The sequence below is a fragment of the Achroia grisella genome, unplaced genomic scaffold, assembly GCF_030625045.1.
Source record: "Achroia grisella isolate CSIRO2021 unplaced genomic scaffold, CSIRO_AGI_Agris_v1 utg109, whole genome shotgun sequence".
Lineage (NCBI taxonomy): Eukaryota > Metazoa > Arthropoda > Insecta > Lepidoptera > Pyralidae > Achroia > Achroia grisella.
This window is the reverse complement of record NW_026712573.1, coordinates 1,092,969-1,112,113: the sequence shown is the minus strand read 5'-3', so window position 1 is coordinate 1,112,113 and position 19,145 is coordinate 1,092,969. Positions and strand designations below refer to the sequence as shown.

Here is a 19,145-nt window from a genome sequence, read left to right as displayed (position 1 = left end):
CAGTTCTAAGAACAATCATCTTCCCACCAAAGAACTTTTATACAACTTCCAGTACGGAAGTGCCAAATAAAACTAAATAAGAAAAATTCTAAAATATAAGTTTTAGTCTAACTGTTTTAATTCTGTTTAATTTATTTTCACATTTTAATTTATTTTTATGAAAAAATATTTACACATACACATCGCACATGTGCTGAGTACGGAGTTTTTGTACTGACTACTCATTTCAGCGTGTAAATATCCCGCGCACTATTCAGACTTTACTTAAAAATCAAGAAACATACAAACCAATTTATGAATATATTGTCTCCACAGTAGAAGATATCTGAAGAAGGAAAAAATAAATTAAAATACAGAAATTATACCGAAGACAACGGCTGTATGGGCTTAGACTCTTTGCCTTTCCATTACGGATAAATAAAACAAAAAAAAAATGAAAACAATAAAAAAATTGGCGGGAAAATTAACACGCTTTTCATTTTCCTCGTTCATTTCACAAACAATATTTGAAGTTTATTAGTAATTCACGATTTATAATTTCATTGTTTTTTTCATTGAGAAATTGTTTCAAATTTAGAGAGCTTGTTTGTTTAACAACAATGGATAGATTCATAATTCGAGAGCCAAGAATTGAAACAGGTATTTATATAATTTGACAATATATTAAAACTAGCGGAATTAGATACCTATTACTACTTACACATACACATGTTAAATTGTTTTTAGAATATCCACAAGGGAATCACGTATGCCATCCTGGAAATGCAGGGGAAAGAGGTATTTTGTAAGTATTTTATTAGCTTTTGATTAGACTAGATGAATTGGTATAACGGAAGAAATCTTTAACTATCTGTTCTTTTCATAGTTTTTAAAAGTTATGAATTACATACTACAAATATATTTTAGTCTAGGCTAGGTAGGTCTAGGAGCATTCGCTCCATTTGTGGTATGGGTTCCAGGGAGTCTTTGAGAGAGTGCTTTAAGGAATCCAATATCCTCACCATCACTTTTCAATATATTTTCAAAAATATCATGTATGCCAGGAAAAATATAGACAATTTCAAAAGAGTTAACGATAACACTAATAAAAGTTTACGATATAATAACAAACTGATTGTACTTACCTAAATGTCGTTTAACTAAAGTTAGTAATTCAGTACAGTAGGTGGAGAGTAGGAAAAAAATAAAAATTGTAATGTAAAAAAATTAAGTTCATAAGCAGCTAAAATGACCTACATGAATAAATTATTTTTGAATTTGAATATCTATAACCTACGTTTATTGCGCATATCTTCGCCAAGACAATCACAATTTCCATTAGGTTTCTGAAAGAAGTATTTCTCTACCTCTATTGAAGAGGTTTGTTCTGATTTCCCAAAAGAATTAGAAGAATTTAGGATTTACCTGAAACCGTCTAGATATAACATTGTCTAATAAATCAAAACCATATTTTTCAATTTCAGCCCATCTGAAAATCTTTACTATGGTGGTTTAGTGGGTCCCGAATATCAAAATGTACGAGTTGGAAATCCTGTGTTTGCAGGACCACCACACGTTAATTCATCGTCTTTCGTCCCTCACAGCATGAGTGTAAGTATTTTATTTTTAAGAAATTGTAGCAAATGCTGTTTTTTATTATAGTAGTAATTTATAACGGTATTGTGAAGTCGCCTGCATTAACCGAAGATGATGGAAAGAGAATGAAGTTAGGTTAGTTGCCCATCACGGTGAATTTGCCTTGAACTAACCACGATGGTTTTGAAGGAGGAACCGGAAGTCTATCTTACAGACATTGCTAACAACAAGGCACTAGTACATATTACTATTGTAATTCTATTAATCTGTACACACGGAATTGAATAAATATATAACTGAATCACGCATAACTTGGCAATTATGATATTAACAGGTTATATATATATATTTTATATCTTCACCAAGAGAGTCAATTTTTATGATTTCTTTTACAAACGGGTTTCAACCGTCTTATAATATATAAAAAATTGAACGCGACTATACTTGATGTATAGTCGCGTTCAATTTTTTTATATGGAATAATGTTACGTACTTGTATTTACTTACTTCACATTTTTTATATACTAACCACTTTTCAATAACTAACAATGGTTTATTAGAGGTTTATAAATAAACAGAATTGTATTTAACTTGAGTTTTTCCGTTTTAGCACCACCAAGGACACAGTCAAATTATGTCTGGAATCGATCCTAGATATCTAGCGGCGTATGCCGATGATAATGCGAAATTCATTGCAACAGGTAAGTACTACAAGTTATTTGGTACAGACAAAATGATTCCAGCGATTTTTTCTTTTTTACATAACAAATTGTCTATGTCCATGCGTGACACAATCTATCTTTACGCCTAAAATGATTAAGATTTCTACAGCCGTTTAATCGTGAAAAGGTAACCAATAGACAGACGGACGTGCTTTCGTATTTATAATATTAATATGGATAATCGTCTATGTCACCTGTTAAGAGATCTTATGTTGAGACCGCAAGGGTCAGGTCAAGATGAAACTGGGATCGACGCCTACACTTATCCGCTTCCTGCGATGACATCGTGAGTTTTGTGGATTATGACACACCTACACACATATAATATGTCTGTAGGTGTGTCATATATAATATAAAAGAGGCCTTTACTATAATAGACTAGCGGAATGCCCCTGATTTCGTTCGGTAGTATTCAAAACTTTACTGAATTTAGTGTATACGTACATTACTTATGACTGTGCAACAACCAAGATGTATAAAAAAATTACCAATCCGTCCAGTAGTTCTGGAGTAGATTACTACTTGATGACGAATGACAACTAAATCCGCACTCACTCTTTTTCCTTCCGATCGATCATATATCATATCCCAGGACTATTCAGACAGAACCGGTCTTGTATTGTGGTTACTAGACAATTGCTATAAATACATACATAGAAAACACCCAGACCGATACAAGCAATTATATTCATGAATACAAAAGTGGTGCAAAATCACTAGACCAAGTCCGTCGATAGTTTTAAAACATCTTACTTCAAGTTCGTTAAATATAACATAAAGCGTTGTATATGTTTATTAGGATTAATGCAACAGGAAGGGTCTGCTATATCTATTAACTCGCCTTTTGGGCGTGATTATCAGAATCGCAATTTGGTTGCGGCGGACCGAAATAAGGCTAAAATGTTTCGACCGCAAATATCCAAGGGTACGAAATACAATTTTATTAAAATAATTCTATTACTATATTTATTTTGTACTATCTAGTTATAACTAAGTAATAGTGTTATTATAAGTACTAAATATTACATTTATTTACCTATTTAGTAAATATGTAAGAGTACTTAGAACTTGTCTATTACCATGCAACTTGCTTTCTAAGGAAAAGCAACGCATGTATAAGAAAGCATGGTGACGTGATCTCCTTGGAGCTGTTCATGTATATAAGCGATGGTTACCACACACCATCAGGTGGACAGTTAATTTGCCTTTCAAATTATATAAATGGGTACTTTTACATAATGTTATCAGGTTTATCAATATTGTAAGAGTCGCCAAAATTGTTTGATATGGTACTGATTTTTCTTCGCGAAACCAAGATTAATTTTTGACGTACGTCGGCAAGGGGCACCTTAAACCTATACCCGGATCACAAGGTCCGGGACCTCCTCAGTTTCCCTCTCTGCCACACGTTGGACTCGATGTCTGTACGGTGAATCTATATAATGTAAGATATTCATCTCTATAGTTACCGACAGATAATTGCATAATAAAATTGAATAAATAAAATATAATATAACATAGTAGCTTTAAAAATATATTTTACCCTAGCATTTCTTATTTTGAGTAATATTTTGTACATGTTCAGAAAAGGTCCAGAAGATAGAAGTTCCTTCAATAAAAGGCTTCGCAATTAATGAGGCCAAAATACCTAGAAAAGATTATAATGTTCAAGAAACCACACAACAAACTCTGTCAGACGGTAAGTGAATTAAATACGCTTAGATACGGTGAATTAATAGTACTAGTAAGAACAATTTTAATATTTTGTTTAAAAAAAGGTCCCGACTCTTGGATCAGGTTAACTAAATCAGAAAATATGTACCTAAGTGAATCTATTAAATTGAAGCGTATGCTATGTTCAAAAAATTCCTAAATTTAGTAGTTCTTATACCACTTGGATTAAAAGCACAAGCAATAAGAACTAATAAATTTGAGAAGATAGACAAATAAAAAGTAATATTTACTTTGTTTATTTATTTTATCCAAAATTCATATAAAATGTTCTCAAAATTGGGTACTGTTGATTAATAAAACTTATTAAAATAACCGACTGAAGTTTTTCTCTACTTCTTAAACAAAAATGTTCTATGCTTTTATATCACCATAACAGGTAGGCACATCGACTCAATATTCCAACTAAAATCATATTCAACGTCGATATCACAGAAGACCGAAGAGCTGGCAGCTACCTCGGACAAAGAATTAGTCTAACCATTCAAAGGGGGAACGCTGCCAGCATCTTCGGAACCTTGCCTAAAAGGACTCCTTTTAATAATATTTTAGTTATATATTTATTATTATATTACATTTATTAAGGTTTTTATTTTTAGGTTCTTTGTTGTATAATTATGTTACATAGTATTGAAGTAGTCACATTAGACTTCAATTTAAATAATATTTTATAGGTTATATGAATATTTATTTCATGAGAACTAGACCTAGTATCAGTCAAAATGAAAACTGCCGCCTTCTTTTCAGCATCGACAACACAGTAACATCTTCTAAACTTGTTTACACCCGGGTTTAACCTAGCCGTGTGGCAGCTCTATAGATATACGTGAGAGGAGCTAAAGCTCCTTAACTCGCCCTAACAAGCTCATTACTCCGTATTTTCGAGAGAACTAAGTTCTAAAGACAAACTTTGTGATACTTGGTTGAATCCGCTCTCGAGTCGCGCCCCAATGGGTTATGAGTTCAAAAAGTCACCGCTATCACCGTGTAAGGACGTGATTTAATTAAAGGAGTACATTTACTAACGGAATGGATTTGCGTCTTTGTTTCTGTTGCTTTAAAGTTTACAGTAAATAGAATTCCCCGTACTCCGGTTCCGATACACAAAACGAAGTTTGAGCCTTTTACAAATACAACTAAGTTGACAGAAGTTCGTTGTGAATGTATCTCCTTTACATGTAGATTTAGGACTACTATTTTTGGATTTATTGATTTTTTACAAACCGTATTTGCTCTGGATGGTGATATTATGTTTATTACTATTTACATTTTTATGAGGGTAATACTATTATAAAGACGTGGGCCTTGAAAATTTATATTAACTTTGAAAATGATTAACTGTATATAGATATCTCAAAATAGATTACACAATACAGTTTTTTTTTTCAGGTATACTAAGGTTAGAATATTATTTTTTAATTTATTTTAGTATCTGCAAAGAAGATAGAAAATGCAGGCAGCTCCAAAAATGAACATCAAATTCAAGTCATGAGTCGTTCTGATAAGCTCAAAGTGAGTAAACTTATTAAACTTGAGTTAACTTAATAATTTAGTTTTCCACTTACTTCATTCGGAGATGCTACTCGTTAATCAGTCTCATTAAGCTATCACTAATTTATTAATGCAATCTCTGCATAAGATGGATGCTATTAGATATACTTAACTAGTATAGTAATTTTATATAAATTTGTGAATACTAATAAAATGAAATTTTTTACTTTTTTTATTTATTAAAAATTACATGATAAGAAATTAAATAAAAAAATAATATAATATATTTTGTCCTTTTATGCACTTTATAAGTTTTTATCACTATCCCTCTCATCCAGTTCGGCTAGCTTTTATGTATTACTTGTTATATGTATATACTAACTATTAGTTAGAAGTCTGGCCTCTTGTATATTTGGAATAACTTGGGAATTTTTACTGCAACACGTACCCTTTATGAAGTGGGCGTCCATTACGGAAGGATTTCTAGAAATGCCTACAGTAAAAGGAGATAACAGGCTCACAAAAAACCTACGAAAAATAGCCACAAACCTACTTTATAAAAGTGTATGAATGAATGCTTACATACATCATGAATCCGCGACATAAAAGGGCTGCGAAGTAGAGAAAAAACAACAGCGCTTGGCTGCGGGATATTAATAAAATTTATGGTCCATTTTATTTGTATTTACCTCATGTGCAACGAAAAATTATGTTTTACAGCTCTGATAAACGAAAACATGCAGTTAATATATTTGGAACATATATCTCACTTTAAATAGCGAGAGATGCGAGGACTTATATCGTGCACGAATATCAGTAGATTATTTATTCTTGATTTACATTTACACCCCGTTTCTACTACATACAAATCGTAATATAAACTATGTATATGTTTCAAATATAATATGTAGGTGTAAACAAAAATGTCTCTGGACTTGCTCCTTTAACTGAAATTATTAAAAAACAAGGGAAATATGTATGTTTCACGTGTTAATATATATAATATTGCCATAAACATATATGAATGGTATGTACGGGATTTTTAGAAATAGGATGATAGATTTATAACCATCATTACCAACACCAGGTTTGGTCGCCCTCTACGCGGTTACCTCATAATTGGTAATTCTTAAATTTGTAACGATGGGTTAATTTACATGACTTGATGCTCATCTTATTATAATCTTTCTCTGGTGCATTGCTAGCATATACCGTTAGCACAGGTAGGCGCATCCTTCCATTTTATTCCTATAAAAAAATGCGAAAGCTTTATATCATTATTATAATTTTTATTATTAACATAAATATTTTATGCCAAAATAGCTCCATATAACATACTTGGTTATCAATTTAAAATTTTTGGCTTCATTTTCCAAACCAACTACTAGCTTAACTCCATAAAATAAAAACAGAAAGAAATTCTTGTAATAAAAGTAACTGCTAGCACTTTCCTTTGTCATTTTCGAATAATGGCTAGTGATTTAGTCCAAATAAATAAAGTCGGTTCAAGGAAGAGCGCCGGTACGTCCGTTAGATGCAATATCCGTTGCTTTGTCTCGGAGAGAGATTTTTTTACTTATCAACAAAGATTTATGATTTTGCGATTAGTAACTCTTTTGCGCCAAGAAAATATTTGAAAAGAAAAGAAATACTTGTCTATTGCCAGTAGATATGATAACCTGTATTTCTCTTTGACTTATTTATATATAAAGAACTGAAATTTATTAAGTTTGCATTTAAAAATATATATATATTTGTAAATACATACATAATAAACATAGAAAATACCCCGACTGATACAAACATACTCATGAATACAAATATTTATAATGTGCAAGGAATCGAACCCGTGATCATCGGAAGTAAAGCGGTATGTTAAACCGCTGTTCATGTTTTATATTTAACTTATTTCTATAAAACAAAGTTGTTTTAACAGGAATGTACAATCGGTTCATACCAACAGGCAAGAGAGGCTGTGAAATCATTTCCAAGTACTTATTCCGTATCTGTGAACTTTCTCAGGTTCATGTTTACACCTCATTGAGTTTTCTTTGGGTTGAAACATCGTGACTAATGTACCTTTGCCAATATAATTAGTTCTGATATTATATTAAATAAATGTTGTTTGTAAATACCTAGTAATAAATAAATGGCTAAATGACAGACATACATATCGCAACTTAGAAACTTTTAGATATTATATTTTCAGAATATTTTTTAAATAAAATAAAATCTATGTCCAGGATGGACAATAATACCATCTATATTCATAAAAAATTTCATTAAGATCCTTTAAGCCGTTTAGTGAAAAGGTAACAAATAAATAGACACCCTCGTTTTCGCATTTATAATATTAATTGTATATACATGGATTGATTGATAAAGAATAAATTAATAATAGATACATTTATTTTCAATACATGAGATTATTATGTACAAATAGAAAAATAAATAAAAATATATTTATAAACGACTCTCAAATAATTCTATACTTCTAAAAATATCCACCAAATTTTTCATGCACATATTTAAAAATGACTGCTTTACAGGCACTATATAAAAGCGGAACACGAATCTTCTCTGGGCCGGTTGAAAAGGTCCTTAAATGGCACAAGTCATTACAAGATATTGGTGTATTGGTGCTGTATGAGATCGTTGGTAAGTTCATGAAATAAAAATAATAGAAATAGAAATAATCTTTATTCAAATAAACTCATTACAAGCTCTTTTGAATAGTCATATTTTGATTCTTCCACTCATTCGGAATGCAGATTCATCACAAGAAGAATGAGCAAGAAACTTGTGTGTTGCTCTTTTGAATATATGTTTATTTTTTTATATAAATAATTACAGTATAACAAGTAAGAGGCATGCGATAATCAACATAGAAATCGCTACGCACTCAATCATTCAATTTCATAGTAAGCTTTTTTGTAAAGGAAGTGTTTTTTATGACATTTAAATCTGTTTTTAGGCAGATTTATAACAGACTTAGGTATTTTGTTCATGTAATGTGCTTCCTGTATAGGTGCCATATTGGACAGGCAAATTATATTTCTGACTGACAAATAAAGAAACACTGATAACAAAAAATAATTTGAATTACATCGGTAGGGCTACCTTACACGTTGGATTTGAAATATAAATATGTGAAATGTGAACATGTCAAGTGTTACCATGACATCGATAACTGAAAATGCTTCTGACTCTCTTATTTGGGATAGAAGTCGCGACGATATGTTTTTAATATTTCTACATCATTCTGATAAAATAACAATTACCTATTTGTCTTTGTGAAGGATTTCTTCTTTTTTTATATATTTGAAATAGAAATAATTACAAAATTACAAAGAACGATGACATTCACAGAAGTATAAAATTCTTTTGCGAATATCGAACTTGAAAAATTTTAAAATGATTTCTTCCACTCTAGTATAGTAATAATGTATAGTACATTAGAAGTCGACCTCCTCACGGTACCCTCCCGAAACTATCATGGTTAATTACTGATAAATTCACTACGATAGGCTGGCTGACCAGATTTTACCCTCAACCTATCATCCTCCACTCAGCCCCCTGTACCTTTTATACCGTTATCTATCAAATATATGTATAATATTATGTAAGAGCGGGTAGATACTGGACGACTCATTATTACGATAAATAAATAATAAGTACTACATATTACCTATATAATAACTAGTTACATTTACTTACGTACAATTCTTGATTCCAATATTTCAAGAAAATGCACTGATTTCAGCGAAATGTGTGAGCGTGAGGCCTGGGGAGGCATGTGCCAAGAATTTAGTGGTAAGAGACGAAAACGGACCAGCTATGCAAGTCGTTTATTATGAGGTGGACTTTTTGTTGCCTGAACTGAAACCGCCATGCACCATTAGGTGATTTATATCCATTCACTTTACAATTCAAATTGTAAAAGATTTTATTTTATAAAAAATCATTTGAACTACCAGAAATGGACTGTAAAAAGTTGTCTCCATGGGTCATATTATAGTCGCTAAGAGGCATGCTTTGTGAATTGTTTTTCGGCTGTAGGAATTAAGCAGTGAAAATATATATTACGGATAAGAGGCATGAGTCATGAGATGTTATGCGCATGACCTCTAAGTCTCCTGGAATGGCCAAGCATGAGTGGTATCGCGGATTCATGTACATATGTGGTTGGATGCAACTGTGTATATAGTTATTTGGAGTTTACGATCTTAGCACTTGTAATAATGTAGGAACGGTAACTATAGTATTTTCAGTTTATGCACCATATATATAGGCATACTGTATGATGTATGTATATTAATAAAGAATTTAATTTTTTATTTAAGTGACTCTAAAATTACTAGACTACTTCGAAAATATATACCTACATTATCATAGAGTAACTTTCGTAATTTTACGCTGGTAGTACCAAGAGCTAAAACTAGTACCTGTATACTATGTACATGCTACAAGGAGTAGCCGTAGTCACTGTTTTGAGAAAGTGACATAACGTAACGAAATTTTACGAACTAGACATTCTTTATAATATAATATATTATATTCAATATAATAAAATAGATCCCACACTAAAAATTATGTAGGTATACATTTTATTATATATGAGTGAAGAAATAAATATTCCATAATAGGTATGTGACGATAAAGTTTAATGAGGCATAACATAAAAGCCATTTTATTAGGGACACGAGCCATATAATAGTTTTTAAAGGAATAGAAGTTTGCAGGGTTATAGGTAAAATGATGGCGGGTACATCCAGATTCCAGGCTTTCCACGTGCGACCTGCTACCGGGGACGACGTCGCTACGTTACCTCGACGTACTGCCGTCGCCGTTCACCACGTCGCTAAACTGTGTAAAGAGTACGGTACAAATATTTAATATCACAATTAAAATAATGTACATGCAATACCTAATTGAAGATTTGGTTTACATGTCAATATAGTATAAGTCAGCAAATGTTCATATTTGCAGTTACGAAATTACAGTATGTTACTTTCAGATAAAATGTCATATGGAATTGTTTAAGTAATGTTTTAAGTAATTAAATAGTAGTAATTAAAATAATTGGATTTTTCTAAATGAAAAACATATTGTAGGTGCCTACAAGTGTCAGATTGGAGAAAACTTTTCTTATTTACTTGATTCACTACATATATCACATAATATATTCTCGACACGGTATTGAATACACACATAATAAGTTAAATGATTAGATTATTTTATAGAATAATTAGATTATTCTTTGAGACAATCAAAGAATTTCTAGGTAAACAAAATTAAAAGGTATTAACCGAGACAAAATTGTCTACGATTCGTTGGAGTCAGTGAATATGAAAATATAACTTTTCACTTGAGTTTCCATCCTTATACTTCATATTATGTATCTATCCGTTTCGTTTCAAATATCACTCAAATTGGGCGATAGATTTTAAATCAAACATGGCACATCGAAATCCCGTATGTCTAGGGAAATCAGTTACAATGTTCCATTCAAATTGCATCTTTATGCCACAACAGATTCACTTCCACAACTATCTAGCGTTGGCAGATTTTCAACTTGCTTCGGTTTCATCGTTATCTTATTTTCCCTAACGTCGCTGGGAAATGCTTTGGATCGCTTTTTTTAAGATTTTGAAAGTATTGGCCGTCATAAACTGTGATATCGCAGGTTGGGTGTATGCCAAACGATATACTCATTACCATTAGGATATGTACTCGTATATTGCAGACTAGCAAATAAATGGTTTGGAAATACTTAAATTTTCAATGATAATTTTTGTAATGCCGATTTTTTTATAAAGGTATATTATTAAATATATAAAATTGAAGTGTCTATTTGTAATTTCAAATTATCAGCTTTTCATTAGATGCAAATGAAAGTATATAGGTACGGTACTTACATAAAAAAATAAATAAAATGCTTGTGTTTACTTACATACACTCATGTCACAAACAAACAAAGTTGTATCGTACAAAGATGTAAAACACAACAATATCTGTCAACGTTTGCGAATTTTATTACATTCAATAACGTTTCTCATACTAAGATAAACTTGTTAGAGTATGACATGGAAATTGTTGCACCCTTCTTATTATTATGTCATAAAAAGGGGTCATGGGATTAACTTCAAATTCATAGATGTTTTACGACTCAAGTGCCGGTAATAAACCAACAGCATCACAGGTGTAAAGTTTCGCTAGAGCGTGATATTCTAGATAGTAAGCGATATTGAAATAGAAATTTTGCTCAACGATCTTGGTTAATATATAGGTACTCAAGCATATATAAAGTTTTATAAGTTTGCTCCTGAAGCTTGGTTGCTGAATAGTTTTTTTATTTTTGCTCTGTACTATTAAAATAGTATCCTATTCATCAATAGATATGTTTTTATTATTACTACTGCTACCCTTATAACCTTTGATATTCTACGATTCAATGGCTTGAGTTTTCTTAGAAATTTATTATATATAGCTTAATAAATTCATTAACTAAAGCCTATATTTTCAATAATACGTTTTTATAAAATTTTACCATAGTTAGATTTATTATCTATAGTTCTATAATTATACTATTTATTCTTCTGTCATATACTCGTATTATTGAAAAGTTATAACGATGCATTACGTAAATAATAGTTTAGCTGAGACAGATTTATTTTAGATCAATATGAATTGTTTATATAAATAATAATAAGCTTAATGAGGCTTATGTGTTTTATGTAGTTAAGTATCTACTTTCTAGATCTCGTTGACTTAAGTCTAACTTAGAATTGGCTCTTGTAAAAGTAAATATGCATTTATACGACGTAATTTCAGGGATGAAATCTTGGATGGCATAAAGATGACGGCAAAAGTATATTCTAGATTAATTTCAAAGTTTAAAGAACTTTTGAAGAAGTCAATCTAAGTTGGAAAGTTGTGGAGGTGATAATTTTAAAATGGCTACGTGTTAAAAAGGTGCCCTGGGTCAAACTTACTCTTGTATGGTTTATTTTTAAATAAAGTTGCTTTTAAAAACTACTTACTAACTCTCTCGCAGTGAAATTATTCATTCAGAGCTTTCAATTACGGACAATTTACGTTCACTGAAAATTTCATTAACGACCTTAAGAAACTTCATCTTGACGAAAATTACGATTTTCCGTCGAATGGACGATTAACATGCAAATTGCATATTAATTCTCGCGAAATGGCCAGTCATTAAAAGTTAATATTAAAGGATCAAAGGATCGTTGTTAGCTATGAAATAGGTTTCTCACAGTTGATTAACAATGAATTAAATACCTCTGACCTCTGCGACGGTCTCGGATAAGATCTCAGAATGACGAACATTGTGTTTCCATTTGCAATAAGTTTAAAATTTGAAACACTTTTCACAATAGAGAGGGGAATACATCTGTGGAAGATTGTATTAGTTTTTGTTATTTGCGGTTATTGCATAACATGTTCTCGCGAGGAAAAGTATAAAGATTTTTTGAATCTTTATACTTTTCCTCGCGAGAACATGTTCGTTCATAGCGAAATCCGGTCCGTGTTAGAATTGTTTCGGAATTTTATGGAGTGCTGGTAAATTGCACAATTTTTACTGGCGCCAGCCGCAGCTGAAATATTTCAAATCTTGTTCATTCCTTGATTGTATTTAGATGCTGTTATATTTTAATCCTTATGTTGAGAACTCCATTGAGGTGTTAATAGGTGAATGTAAATATGAAAAAGCATAGTATACATTTTTACGTAACCCTATTATAATACTAACTGCTCGAAATACAGCGTATGTATTTATTGTGCTTATTATTAAAAACAAACGTTCAACATATTAGTTTAGAAACATTATACTAAGTGCAAGGTTATGTTATGTATTTCATCGAGGTTTGAATTATGAAAATATATACTACTAGCTGTGCCCGCGACTTCGTCCGAGTGGAATAATGACCTTAGATAGCGTTAAATATTTAATAATCTAACCCATAAAGGCCATATAAAAATGTTTCAGCTTAAAAAAATTACTAATGTCCATAAAAATTAACATCCTCTATATTATATAACCCCCTTAAGGGTAATATTTTATCAAATTTTAAATGTCATATTTATTTATATTTAATCAACAACCTAAACATAATTTTCAAGCTACTAGCTTTTTAAATGTTGATACTACCATACAACCATTCAGTTCCTGCCACCCCTTACAACCCTTTTTTCATATTAAAAAGTAGCCTATGATGTCCTTTTTCAAGGTCTAGACTATCTGTGTATAAAATTTCATTTAAATCGGTTCAGTTGGCGTGAAGGCGAGACAGACAGAGTTACTTTCGCATTTATAATATTAGTAAGTATTGATATTTTACATAGAACATATTTAGTTGTATATACTATATTTTTGTATTCTAGTTTTGCAGTCGTCTAATCATATTTCTATTCTACCCTACTGGTCTTGTTTACAATGTCCGCCAACGTGTTCTATACCAACATGATGTTATATCGTTTCTTAGTTAGTTATTTACATCGTATTCAATACCAAGATTCGAATAATATTTAGTAAGTGCGAATATTTCTAGTTCTACCACAGATTAACAATATTAGAAATAAATTCAACTTTAGTCTTAGTCATCCGAATATACCTATTATTAACTTTAATACTAATTGCGTATAATTGTATATGCACTAATACTCAGTTTCCGGCTTATACATAGATGATAATAAGATATCAACCATTTCAAGAAAGAAAACTAATTAGATGGTTTATAATATACTAGTTGTGCCCGCGGTTTCATCCGCGTGAACTTTATAGCTTATATGTTATTCTGATGTTATAAGCTATGTTACTGTAAAGTTTCATCAAAATATATTCAGTAGTTTTTGCGTGAAAGAGGAACAAATATCCATCTATAGTCACAAACTTTCTCGTTTATAATATAAATAATATATATTAATAATTCTGTGAAAAATCTATTCCGCGTATTTCAATACACTTATTTCATTATGTTAGAACATAATGCGTAAATTTGAAAAAAAAATAGTTTCTGTATAAATTTGAGTAAGCTTAAGTTTTAAGTTATCGCGAATGCATATAAATTACCTTAAATATGCGATATAAATCTCATCATAAGTAATGAGAAATTTGATATTAGTTATGTGGAAAAGATTATAAGCTATATTTTATCTATGAAATATCTAAGTTGAAGATTAAATATGTCAATTACAGAGAGAGAGGCGTAAATATATTAACTTAATTGCGAATTCATAATGTACTTAAGTTCTAACCGTTTACGTGTAATCTGCGTTCCTTATCACGACATGGATATTCGGTGTTAAACCAACAAACGTCCATTCAGTAACGCTAATTTCTATAATTGTATCTGCCTATATTGCTAGAAGACTAATTATTGTTACTTATATAGGAATCATGCCATTATGCTTATTTATATAATGTTTATTAATATAAGTTTAAGTAATTATAAGTGCAAATTACGATTTACCTAACCAGTAATCCTTTCTACTAATTTAGTATGACATATTTATAAATATAAGTTAGTAAGTATCGATATTCTAAATTGAAGATAAAATATATGTATCAACTACAGAGCATGTAAAGTAAATTAAAGCCGTGAATACATTGACACTAACTGGATTGCGAACTCAGAACGTAATTAAACCGGACTAGCCGAGTTCTGACCGCTTACGTGCGGTCTGCGTCCCTTCGCACCACACGGATAATCAGTGTTAAACTATGTCCATACAATAACGCCAACTTGTATAATTGTCTCTGCCTACATTGCTAGAAGACTAATTGTAGCTGCCTATATAGGAACATGCCACTAAAGTTATTTATAAAGTTTAAGTCGTATAGGTAAGTACGGATTACGATAATTCTCGACCCGGTAAGTCTCTCTTCTAGCTTAGTATCCCATGATATTAAACGGTAAAAAGAAGAGATTTGTGCTAAACGGAAAAAGATACAATTTGCTTTTATATATAGAAATATATAAAAAAAATTTACATAGAAGATATAAAAGAATAAAAATTTTACTCAATTGAATTAGTTATATTCCAAGGCAGATTTGTAGTTTAAAATATCGTAGCACATTGCATGTTTGTAGTTGATTAAAAGAAAATATTATTTTAGACATCATTAAAATTAATATTTCCAATCCCTTAGTATATTATGTAGACTATTCTGAATAGATAATTGGATGATAAAATTACGATTAGAAATTGTATAAGTTGAATGTTGCGACGTTCATTTCATCCAACTAAACACATTACAGATACCTAATTAAACTCACAAATCACAGTAACGCGAACATTATTGGAGCAATCGCCATTCTACGAGTTTGTATCAGCCATATAAATTAGCTAGTATGATCATTTCATTGGTTGAATATAATAATTGAATTAGGTGTTATTGATGATTAAAATCAGGAAATTTTAATTAACGGCCCTATGTGTTTGCCATTGGGTTTAATAATATGTTGTTACGATGTTGATTACATTTTGGTTTATGGAATATAAATTATAATGTGAAAATTTGTACGGGGTATATCACGTATTTCAGCTGCCAAGCACCTGGCCTTGTAAGCTGTGATTCGGTTGAATCATGAGATAATGCAATGAAGTTACAGAATAAGAGGCATGGACATCTTAGTCATCCGGAATAACAACGTACGATCGATGTTGTGTCTTATCTACCATTTATTAATTCATTTAGGCAAAGAGGAAAGAAATATTTATTATCAATTACACTTTGCTAAAGAACTTAATTAGTTCAGATTGTGAAATGTATTTTGTTTTGCGAAGATCAGTATTTGGATTTATGTGACCCACATATGTAATAAAAAAAACATTAATCTTATACGTACATTGTGATATTGCATATACTGCGTTGCTTTTATTGAATGTTTGTGCGGATAACACAGGATCGGTACGGCGCGGCGCTACGTCCGACAATGGTCGCTGTCACCTGATTTATGATTACACATTATTCGAACGCCGCATGTTTTATTCTAATGTATTTAGATATATAGACAAACATTACGTTTTTGTATTCAATATACCTACAAAAATATTAACAAAAATCTGTACTTTTTTCAAATAAATAATCGTGTAGGATATTTTAGCCGCTTATGGACGTTATATACATTAATATTTTTCCCTATATATATATTCATTCATTGACAAGTGTATTTATTACTGATAGTGAAAATTTCCCCTGATTGATATTATTATATAATTATCAAAAGTAACAAAAATATGCACACACAAAAATATATCTGACTAATTAAACATATCCCTTTTAGAACTAGTTTAAAATTTGTATAGCAGCGTTCTACTGCTAGTTGTAGAAGTACAAGAATAGTTTGAACAGAAGCCATTATAATTTCAACTGCGAGGTCTTTAAATAAAGAGAGAAATATATTTTCTTGTCTTACGGTACTGTTGAGGTTACTTAAGGTACTCGTACCTTACTTGGGTAATATCTGAAAACCTTTATCCAACCCATTTGAAAGTAACTGCTGGATAGCAAACTTAAGGTATGGAATCACAAAGTCCGAACGTGCAGAGATTCATGACTCGTGACACTGAATTAAAATGGAGCTATTAGAAACTTTATGGAGCATCGATGTACATTTGCCGACATTTGCTACTTTGACCTGTTCAATTAAACTACGAACATTTGCCTTTCTCCCTTGAAAATGTTCTGGCGGCCTTCACATTTCGTGTAACGTAGGTTAACATGTCCGGCTATTTACTTTTGAACATCGGTGCACAAATCTAGTCAATTCATATTATTTGATTTTTATACGACTGAGTGGTAAATAACATGACGACTTGCCGACAGAATGTGGTAATTATCACCAATAGACATAACTAATAGCACGGATATAACAAATGGTCTTCAATCGTTCCCATTCATAAATATTGTGATGTTACGCTTCTATAGCTTATAATTTACTTATTTGTTTATGTACAACCTTTAAATTGGAACAAATAAACGATTATATTTTCTATGACCTATTATAATACGATTACATTCACTATATTATAAGATTAAAATAATACCATAAAAATATGGTATTATTTTAATTACATTATTATGCTAATTAAAAATATTTAGCAAAATAATGTAATTTAATATGAGATTATTATTTAACAAACTGGTAATGAACAAATAACCTCTGCTATTGAAATTAAGTTTGCTACAATGCGTTGTCTAGCATAATTACATTACGTCTACAGAGACATTGTACCTATTGGTAATTATATTAATAACCCTTATACATATGAAAATTTAGTGGAAATCAATTGCACAAAAGTAGGTCGACACGGATCAAAATTACACATAAACCTACCAATGAATTCCAAAATATAGATTCGATTAATAAATTAATACATCTAAGTAAGAAGTTACATGTTTCAAGTTGAAAGCATTTTTATATCCTTATACGTCTCAGCATCGGCATATATCAAATCTTCTATAACTCACAACCAATCAACCATGAGAGATCGCGCTATTTCCTCAGAGTGCATCCATTCAGGGAAGTAATACGTTCACACTCGCCCTATTACCCGTATGACATAATGGAACCTCCAACTGATTGGATGAATTTCTATAGCGACCAAAAAATCTCTATAAATCGCGATCAATTTATTTTACGCTCATTCAGGAGATTTTCCAAAATACGCTATTGTGATTATTGATAGAGCATTGAATAAAGATTGGCTTTTGGGAGCTGACTTAACATTATGATTGTAGCAGTTTTTTTTGTATAAGGATTGCTTTGTTCGTATAACGACTAATATGATATCTGGACTACCTCTAAAGGTTAATAAAACAAATAAATTTAAACTCTTACAGGGTTTTGTTACACATTTTGTTCAATGAGAATCAAGGCATTTTTATTAAAATTAATTAATTAAGTGATTAAAAGCATTTAATTGTTCTATTAATTGGGATGTACGTAGTATATATACAACAGAATATTATCTTGTTTTCAAATTTTAATTATGTTTTGGATTATTTGGTTAATGACAAATGAAGTTTTAGAAATATAATTATAATATCCAGATTATATTCTAGTAATTCATAATTAAATGCTAAAGATATTTTTCAGTAGTATCTTTCGTTGATGTGGGCATCAGATGAATATTTTAAGAAATACATTATTTAAACAATACTTACACTAACAAAAAGAAACTTCATTAACATATAATATAGGCAGTATTACACGTAGACAGCAACGTAGACACAGGGCTATTATCTGATATTTGTAATTCTATACAATTCGGGTAATATTCTAATTCCGTAAATGTGGATTAAATATCAAAACAATAAAAATCGATGGATTAAATTCAATAACCTGAGAGAGTTGGCAATTTCCCGCGCTTCTATCGAATGGGCAAATAGATTCGTGCCATTCCATTACACTCGATCTGATATTACCAGGCAAATCTAAAACATCAATACCCGTAAATACAAATACGTTTCTACCTTCGACCGTTACTGCAGAATATAGCGAAATAATGTGCTCCCATTTGATACAAAACATTTGATTTTATGTTTAACTTCCTTACTTATATTATTTTTATGTTTCTCGCCTTGATGCTCCCTCT

The 19,145-nt window shown here is 30.9% G+C and overlaps 1 protein-coding gene across 1 annotated transcript; it reads left to right on the top strand.

The window, feature by feature from the left end:
- The first annotated feature begins 554 nt into the window (after window positions 1-554).
- Window positions 555-10,500, top strand: LOC131847282 (uncharacterized). Its single transcript, XM_059196824.1, has 10 exons — window positions 555-639; window positions 727-784; window positions 1,464-1,590; window positions 2,186-2,276; window positions 3,097-3,222; window positions 3,883-3,996; window positions 5,458-5,540; window positions 8,069-8,177; window positions 9,283-9,421; window positions 10,262-10,500. The coding sequence occupies exons 1-10, from the start codon at window positions 600-602 to the stop codon at window positions 10,413-10,415; spliced, it is 1,041 nt and encodes a 346-aa protein (XP_059052807.1). The 5' UTR covers window positions 555-599; the 3' UTR covers window positions 10,416-10,500.
- The last annotated feature ends 8,645 nt before the right edge of the window (window positions 10,501-19,145 follow it).